General features: G+C 28.5%; 1 protein-coding gene across 1 annotated transcript; it reads right to left on the bottom strand.

Annotated features, from left to right (window-relative positions):
• Positions 1–5263: 5263 nt before the first annotated feature.
• Positions 5264–10195, bottom strand: LOC119662970 (collagen alpha-1(XVIII) chain-like; the record flags this gene model as incomplete). Its single annotated transcript, XM_038072629.1, has 2 exons — positions 10112–10195; positions 5264–5802 (listed from the first exon to the last, which is right to left on the bottom strand). Coding segments are annotated over exons 1-2 (585 nt in total), but the record flags the coding sequence as incomplete, so codon positions are not given.
• Between the last annotated feature and the right edge of the window lie 218 nt (positions 10196–10413).

The raw sequence follows: 10413 nt of genomic DNA on the forward strand, positions 1-10413 counted from the left end.
TTGAAAGTATTTTTTCAATTTCTTCCGAAGTACACGTTTAAGGACTTCTGACAACCGCACGTTTAAAGTCATTTACCGCGCGTAAATATTAAAGTTTTTAGTGTACTTTTATTTATTTTTTTTTCTACTGAATTTACAATTCAGAAAGTTTTCTTCCAAATAAGGAAAAAAAAAATAATTTTTTTGTAGTAATTAAATTTCAAGTGCTGCAATTGTTTGAATAATTATTCGTTGCTTGTGTAATTATGAATTCTGTTATCATCAGAATTATTATTTCTTTAAAATATTTAAAAATTTATTTTCGTATATTTTTGTGCTACTACACAACAACATACCAATCGCAACGTACTCGGCCACTTCAAAGAGTTTCACTTTCGTAAAAATGCACAATTTTTAGGTTTAAAGTTGCCGCAAAAGTTTCTGAATTGCCGCATGTAAATCTGAATTATTCCGAATGTGACTTGAATTGACTTGAAGTAGCTTTAGTCTTTTTTAATTGAATTTTTTACAATTGAAAGTATCTTCAAAAATTACTTGAAAATTTTAATTATTTCTGATTACAACACTTTCTTTATTGACTTTTGCAATTTTCTGTTCTGTTTTGAATTTGTGTTTTTTGAATTTTAAAACCAGCGCACCTTGCAACTACACATCTTCTTCGCTTGCAGCACCTAACGCGACTGAGGTAAACGTACTCGTAGCACAAACTTTTTAGAAAAAATCACACGCAGCAACTTCAGCACACATAAACTCTAACACACACGCACACACACACACACAATTCAACACACAATTTGTGTGAGAAACCAACACACAAACGCCTTTTGGTAAAGGCGCCGGAAAATCGTAAAGTAAGCACGAAGCTGTTAACAGGAAAGCCCGAACACAACATGCAAAGGAATTTTGCCTATTTTGTTGTTATTATTTTATTTGCTCGTCATTCGACGACTCAAACGATATTCAGCCATTCATGACATATCGTGTATGAAGTATTTAAGAGCGCGCAAACGCTAAAGAGAGAGCAAAACGAGTCCTTTGCATGTAAAGCCGTAAGTAGTATTGCAAACAATCCCTTTAGTGTGCCTAGCGCCACCATTTTAAGTGACTAAGCACTGTTGTTCGTTTTTAAAAGTTGAAATATGTTGTCTATATGATGCACTCCCTTGAGTAAGGGTAGTTTTCTCTTTAGCAATAAAATAGCTCAAAATTTTATTTGCATAATTTGCCACTTCGTGCAAATTGGCGCTGCGCTCAGTAAGTATGTAAAAAAAATGCATTTTCGAAAAGCTTTTGTAGTGGTGAAAAAGTGGAATTATTAAAATTCTCATAAAAAATCGTGTGAAAAACGTTTATATATTGAAGTGGTAGAGTGTAAATAGAAACCCGTCTTGGAGAAAGTCAGACTCACTTAAATCTCAGTTAACAATTGCTTCTATTGTGACAAAGTTTATAATTTTTTTGAGATGATTACCTGCCGAGAAGGCTTATAGTGATTTTAGCACACGTATCAGTTAGATCCATCAGAGTTCCAAGCAATTGTGCCGGTATTAAATAAAAATTTAATTAAACAGAAGAGGTTGTTCCTCTTCAATATTTACCGTAGTACATTTATTATACAGAATCCATAGCTTTTTAACATGATTGCTTGCCATGAACGCTCGACTTTCTAATACATATATCAGTCTGAAGCAACGATAAATGCACCACTGAAATCGAAAGGTGCATATCATGCTGAAATTTCACAGTTACTAATTGAAGCCATATGTTTAGATATATAATAGTTTTATCCTTGCGAGGAAAGCAAGACCTATACAAGAGCACTACTGATTTTGGTTCACAGCATGCGGTTGAAGTATATAATTCCCATTCGAATGAAAGTAAAGAAAAACTACCATTTTACGCGAGTAACTTTAGGTTTTAACCATTGGAATTCCAAGGAATTTCGTTCATACCAATTTTGGGAACGAGGCCACAAACTTGGATTTAGTTTCCTATATTGAAAGGGAACAATATCTATCCAATAGCATACAGTTGTAATGCAACTTCAAATAGAATGAAAGTAATGAACGTAGTCTTTCTACTTGTATTAGTTTAAGTTTTAGTAACAATAAGCAAAGTACTTCCAACCAACTTCTATTGGTCAAAACAGTCAAAGCTATCGGCCCTGACCATCATGGTATCAGATTTATACGTATAGATGGGTTACACTCTACCATTTATACTTCAAACAATATTGGTTGATGCCTTCAATATTTTAATGCCCTCTTATCATGGGCAAGTTTTAAATCGAGAATCCCGTTTCCAGCGAGAGCAGTCCCATTGTGACAGCATAATTTTTATATATTAATATGCTGAATTTTAATAGGGCTTTTTTGTTTCAAAAGAATATTTTTTAACTAGGAACTATTATGCTTGATAAAATGTTATGCAGTTTAGGACGATTTGATTATAAATATAATACTTTCTACAGAACAAGCATGTTTACCTTCACAGTCAAAAATTTTTGATTCTCTAAAGACGATTGTAAAAACTTCGTAGCGCTAAACGGTCTCAGAATATTCAGATAGATTGCACTCTGCATTTATTTGTAACCGTTTTCTGTTCTTAAATAATGCCAAGTAATTGCGTATAATCATGATTACTAACGTCCTAAGAGCTTTCCACGCTGCGCATTTCAAGAGAAAGTCAAAGAACGACATAGAATCATTCACACTGATGTGATTTAGAATTCTTGATTCTATGCCTGTTCTCATATTCAGTATATAGCTGAACAAATTTATAGATTTAGAATAAGAGTTGTCCACCTCTACCAGATGAAAGCGGTATTTGAACAGACTAAAGTGACCTGTTAACTGATCTACAAAGAATCTATTTACTGTTCTGATTTGTTGAGAAACTCTTTTGTAGGCAAAAGAAGCTAAAGACACCTAAATGTCACATTAAGAAGCTGTCGTATCTGTAATAACATTGTCGACTTTTATGGAGTCGTCATAACGAGTTGAAATAATGTCAAGTTATTTGAAGAAATTAGTTCCGATATTTAGACTGATTCAGTTTCAATAAAAAATTACTAGTCTGGTTTTATAACAAAAAAAAATCATAAGAAAATTTCTTTAGAGAAAAATTTTTTTTTTATTTTTTATTAAATATATTATTTTATTTTTTATTTATGAGAAATTATTTATAAACTGGAATTTATTTATTCCAATTCATAAGAGAAATTGGAAAAACTTCTTCTTTTGCATGGAGAAATAAAAATTAATTGTAGATCAACTTAGACTTATCTGGTTTCTTTAAAATCATCTGTAAAACTGAATGATATTCAGAGAGTTGGATGAAAAAAATGCATTATCAATGAAATGGACGCCCTGAACATTAAAATGTCGTACACTGGTTCAATTATATGATCTCGACGTAGGAGCGCATTTTTCTATATATTTTCAACTACAGAACTCAACCGCAGTGAATATAAGCGATAATAGATTATCTAAACAAAATTTGTACTACCATATATGTATTAAATTTCACAATCTGATCCAAGTAATCTTGAGTATTTATTAATTTCCGCGGGCTGCACAAATATTAACCGAGGGTTGCATGAAGCGCGTGAGTCATGCTTTGGACAGCCCTGGTATAGATAATGCAGAAGACTTATACACTAGAAATCTTATAGTAAATTGTAGGTTTACTTGAAGATTCTGGATGGAAGTATGGATTGAATCTACTATTTAATGATTACTGCCACGAGAAAATTGATAAAAGCGCTTTATTTCTAGTACCTGAACATGCTGTAGACTGGCTTTCTGCAGAATATGAGTCCGTTGTTAATCGGTAAATACATCATTCTTAAAGTAAGTTTGTTATTGAGTCACTGTTTGCAATTAGGAAACTTTGCTAGAAGATTGAATCTTTCCTTCAATGATTACTGCCATGAGATGAGTGATAAAAGTGTTTTAGTGCAAATAAATGCACAATGTGGATTAAATATGCCAGAGATTTACTTCCTTGACGTTTTTTGCAAGTTACAGAGCTTTTTTTTAGAGAGTAACTGAAATTTATAAAGAGCCTTTCTTTAAGAAACAGCTTAGACTATATTAAGAGCAGTGGTGGCTAAGACGAAAGCACTGCCGCAAGGTAAGTTCAAATTTTCGGTTCAACGATTACTGCCAGAAGAAGAAAGTTATCCATTTCTAGTTCCTGCATAATGTAGATTAAATATACCAGACTCTACTATCTAGACAAACTTAGATAGCTATTGAGACATTCTTTAAAATGCAGCTGTGGCTTTCTTATAGAATCCGGATGATTTCAGACCCTCACGTTTTATATGACTGCACAATAGATCGATAGCTCTACGAGTACTTAAAAAACGCAATTTAATCTAAGCTTTTTAATATTACCAGACTATAGAAAAAGTAATGTTAACTAACATAGTGTGAGACATGTCCAAGAGTATTTGGATTTTTCAGTATTAGCTGAACTAAAATATTCCGTTATTGCTAATGCATTTATCCGTTCGTCTACTGTTGAATATTCTATTTTTAACAATCCTGTAAGGATACTTGATTTACTGAAATTCTTCCAGTATTTAAGATTAATGTTTGTAATTAAAATGTGAATGCTAAGCACTTGTTGTTATTTAATTTAATTAATTTGTAGTCTTATTTGAGTGAATAGTAACTTAGATACAAATTATTTAAAGTAATTGCCTTTTCATATTTATTTCTTCAAGCCCACAAAAATGTAATGATTTCAGCTTCACAATTTAAAAGGTGGAGAAATTTATAAACCAAATAGATTTAAAAGAGATTTTTTGTAAAAAAATTTTTTAAATATAAAGTTTTACTCAAAAAAGAATATTTAAAATTTTCTTCGTGTTCATAAAAAAACAACACACTTGAATTATTGAATGGAAAAATTCGTTGAAAAACCATACAGTCATAGATACTTTAAAATTTAATAAAAAAAAAATATTACATCAATCATATATCAGACATATTGAGCATTTATGACATCATAGAACATTTAATATTATTTTTTTTTTTTGTATTTTTCATAATCATTTTTCATAAAATAGAATTTCTCAGAAATTTTTTACTTTATTTGCTTTTTATTAATTCTTGACCTGTTGAACTTTTTTTAAATGTACTTTCCATTAAAAGGCATTTTATTTTATTTATTTTTGATTTTTCATCAAAAAATAAAATATAAAGTTTGTATTGAAAATTTCATTAAATAAAAAATTGGATCACACATGACTTACCTCGAAATTTCCGCCGAGATTTGGGCCAGCTTGTCCCACATACAAAGTGGATGCGGAGTCGAAAACAAGCTCCATGGGCTCCTTAGAAATTAATGTGGTTTCGGTCTCTTTACAATTGTGATAAAAGACGACTTTATCGCTTAGCACTTGAAAGGCGATGTTCGACCAGGTTTTGCCCTTGTAGGGTAGATGGTAGCTGACTAGTTTCCGTATCGTATTACTCTCGGATTGTGTGTACAGCAGCGACACATTCCACATGCCTTTTATCGCAGGTGATAAATGTAAGCCCAACTGCACAACCGTATCCAATGGATTCACCACACTGAATAGATAACCGCCCTTGGGTGAATTCGGGCTAAACGACGCCATAATTGCAAATTCATACAACTTCTCTGGCAGGAACAAGCGATACGGCGACTTGACATCAGCGATGGGTAGGAATTTATACGCTGGAAAGCCGTCTTCTGCATAATCAAATTCAATGCCTTCGAATTGATTGTTGTTCATGATATCGAGAATTGTGTACTCGACTAGGGCATCTGTGAAAATATTACACAAAAATTATTAAAATAGAAAAAAAACAACACAATATTTGAAAATAGAAAATATAATTTAAAATTTGATTTCATTATTTTATGAAATATTTCTTGCAACAATTTAAATAATATTTGTAAATTGAAAAATATTTTTTTTCTTTACTTTTTGATTCAAATGAAATTCATTTTTCTATTTATTAAATTGTTATCTGGTTATGTTTCTGATTACTCGAGCAGATCTATTTAACAAAGGATTTCAGTGAATGTAGTTTTTTTAAACAACTTCTGTGAATATTACTTAATTTTAAAATACTGGTATTTAGAGTTGAAGACTTTTCATAAAACCCACTAAAAAAGTAGACCTGCCTGCTTCAAAGCATCCGCATACTCCGCAAGATAAGATGAAATCCTTCCTTTAATGATTACAGCCATAAGAACAACGATAAAAGTGGTTTATTTCCGAATGCTTGTCCAATGTAGATTAAATATGTAAGAGACTTAGTTCCCCGACTGGTGTAATGTAGATCACCACTGCGTGGAGAACTCTGCCATATATTCTATTCCGCATACGTGCTGTCCTTTTCATAGATAATAGCATCTTCTAGCAACGACCGTTTCGACCCCGGTCATCAAATTCATCAACCATCCTAATTGATTGCCTTGAACTGTACAGGCTTCTGTCTTCTGGCGCCCCGGTAGTACTGAATTGATACTCATTTGTGAACCACTCCAGGCTAAGTCTGTAACTGCCTCCGACTCGTTAAAACCCTGGCAGGAATCATGGTACATTTTGCATCCGTCATCATTAAATTGGTCTTATAGGTTCAGTTGAATTTAACAAATCGGCCTCGAAGCTTTAAGATCTTTAAGATCTTAACTGAACTCTAATCCTAACTTTAAAGTATTGGAAATTATATGAAAAGAATTATAAATATATTTCAAAACCTGTCAAAATGAGTTCGGATTTATCATTAATTGCTGAACTAAAACAACCTATTTTTGTAAATCCATTCGTCCGTTCTCCTTTTATAGATATTATAGGCCCGTTGCTGCCTATTGTTTCCTTTTTCTTGTGTTTTAAACCTAGAGTTAGTATTAAATTCACTTTTAATGTCTTATGAAGTTAATTACTCGGTAAGTTCATCGGTTAATACATCGGTTAATTTTGTTGATATTGACTAGACCAAATTGCTTTTTTATGATATCAGACTTTGAAGTCTAGCATATCTGTCATTGGTGACAAAAAATGCTGATAGTTCTTAATAGATCTAGCATATTTGATACTGGTGGCAAAAAATGCTAATGGTCCTTATTGAGCTAAGCTCATTATTCTAATGAGTTTCACAGTATCGAAATCCGTAATATATTTTGTAATGCTCTCTACTTTTATATCCTCATGAATGCTCGAATTTCTTACATACCATAGGAACTTCAATAGTCTTCTTAGGACTATACATATTATATAAATGAAGTTTATTTTTACTTCTCAAAAGTAGCAATTTAAGAAACATCCTAATCCTAACAGATAGTTTGATAAATAATATGGAGATACATAAAAATTCTATAAAATATATTTAATTAATAGAATTATGTTTTTAGAAGCTAAGTATTAGAGTTGATTTGGTGCTTAAACATTGAACGAAATCAGTCTCCTAACTGATGCCTCTATTATACGAACACGTTTATTATTCGAACGCCTCTCGTAGGTACGTAATTATTTTAAGTTCAGTAATTTATATTTTTATTACTTGGAACAACTTGACCCAATTTGAGCAGACACCACTCTTGAAAACCTGATTGACCAAGAGTTTTGATTCTAATAATATGCAAATAAATTGATTTCTTTTAATCTAACATATAATCGAGTTGCACTATAATTTAAAAATATTATAATTTAGTTAGTAATTCAGTTTATTGTTAATAATTAAAATAATAATAGTAATTGTCTTATTAAATAAATAAATCACTAAATACGATGGAGCACAGAACTGCTATAAATTTACCTAAAAGCATGCAATCAAATTTTTTTGCATAGATCGGCCTTTTGTTTACAGCTTTATAGTATGCAAATAAATTTTTGTTTTTTAATGAGTTACAGTAGTGGCTACGAAAATGATACTTTTTGTATCTTCTTCGAAATCTTCTAAAACTAAATAGCCTAGATAGAATAACGAACCTTGCATTATGGAGCTAAAATACATTTATTTTTAAAGATTTTAGACAGAACGTTATATGTATTTTAATTGCATATTATTGCTATCAACATTATTTGTTTATAAATACTTGTTTTTTTTTCGGCTTAGATTGGTTTTGTTTAAAATTACTTCATATATTTTTATAATAAAAACAAATACAAATAAAAATATTGAATAAATTTGTAAATTTCAAACAAAAGTAATAGCTTTTTTATTTAAACAGATATCGGTTTTTTTCGTAAATAATATATAATAACATTGAATCTGGTTTACGAAGTAGTCTGAAATATCTATTTAAAATTAAAAACTATTATTTTTGTTTTTGAAATTAAGTAATAGAATTAATGTTTTTATTAACATATTTGTCTAATTATTTAAAATTAAATAATCAAACTAAAGCTTGGAAAACCTAAAAAAACACAAAAACCTGTTAAGTATTATATATAATATATTTTATTTATTTTAAATTAAAAATACATAATTATATTAAATATATTAATTAAATATATATTATGTTTAAACATTATATACCTTATTATTATTATTTTAATACATTAATACATTATACCATTTCATACATATACAGTTAGATGTTCACAAAAATTTTGTATATATATAATATAATATATATAATTATTTATTCTGTCATTTTTTATTTTGTTTATTTTTTTTTATGCATAATAATTTATTTAAATTTTATAATTACTGTTTTAATGACCAAGAATTTTATTAATAGTTTTTAAATTATTTTATTATTTTAAAATAATAATTATTATTATAATTAACAATTTTTTAAAATATTAGTTTTAAAATAATTTTCTGTTTACACCAATATTTTGACTATATTCTATAGTAATCGTCAGGGTACTATTACAATGTTTTTATAATGTGGAAATAACTACATTTCTATTTTTTATTTTTAGAAATATTGGCTATAAACTCACGTCAAAAACGATTGGTTTTTTTGAATATATTTATTGAATATAGCAAATACATATATTGAAATATAAAAAAATGCAGCGAATATAACTTATTGAATATAGGAATAAATAAATATAAGAATTAATTCAAAAAATATCACCAATGACACGTATTTTCTAATAGTCAAAACAGCTGTATGATTAGCCAAATGTTCAATTAATTAAAAATAATAAAATTTTGTTGTTGCGATTTACTATTGTTCCAAAAACCTCTCTATTGAAAACAATAGATTATTTTAAAAAAATAGAAACAGAAATGTTATAACTGATTATAAAAATCAAATATAATTGTATTTTCAAATATTATTTTATATTATAAAATAATTGAAAAAATTAAAATAATAATAAAATTGTTTTATATATATTTTAAATTCGGCTTATATTAAACGTTTGTTTAATATTTTTTTATATATTTTGTATGTCGACTCTCCAGATCCTGATGATGATTCTCAAGGAGAGTTGAAATATAGAATATGTTGAAAAAATATTAAACGTTTTATTTTAATAAAGAGGTGATCTGTTGCCAAATATAAAATATTTAAAAAAACATTATTAGAAACCAGATCGAGAAATAAATTCAAAATTTTAATAGAAATAAAATTATTAACAAAATAAAAAATTAAATATATAAATATTAAATGTAACATCGAGATCATAGTCTCTAATTATTTTAAGGGAAGCATTTTTAACGTAAAAATATTATGCAATATAGTGTATAAAATGTTATATTATATTATAAATATTGTGAAATATGTTGTGAATAATAAAATATTAAATTATAAAATATTTTAAAAATATTTTAAAATGTTGAATACCGCTTCGAGATCACAATCTCTACTTATTTCAGTTAAGCATTTGGGACCAAAATATAAGTATATTTTGTTATTTGTATAATAAAATATTATATTATATTATAAAATATTATTTTATATTTTAAAGTATTATATTATACCATCCGTAATTATTTTTAGGAGAACTTTTTCTGACCCAAATATTATTCATAAATTAAAGTTTATAAGTTTTACATAAAACTACTTCCTTCATAAATAAATTTAATAACAGATTAAATTATTGAAAATTGGTTGTCTACTCCAATCTTTATAAATTTAATTTTAATAATTAATATTAATTTATTACCTTTAATAGATTGTCCTGAGAGCTGAATTGATTGGAATTTTGCCATTGAAATTGTAGTCAGAAACAACAACAATATTTTGCGCCATGAACTGAAATGATAAAGATGACAATTTAGCATGAATATTAATAAAGAATGAGAATGCAAATTGGATTTGAATAAATATAAATTAATTGAATACAATGAATCACTTGTAATTAGTTTACGTACACAATTTAATAGAAAACAATTTGTAAATGATTGACTGCCCCAAACGAAGAAATGACAACCCCAAACGAGGAATACCGAGTACATCACCGCAATG

The sequence above is a fragment of the Teleopsis dalmanni genome, unplaced genomic scaffold, assembly GCF_002237135.1.
Source record: "Teleopsis dalmanni isolate 2A unplaced genomic scaffold, ASM223713v2 unscaffolded_contig_0045, whole genome shotgun sequence".
NCBI lineage: Eukaryota > Metazoa > Arthropoda > Insecta > Diptera > Diopsidae > Teleopsis > Teleopsis dalmanni.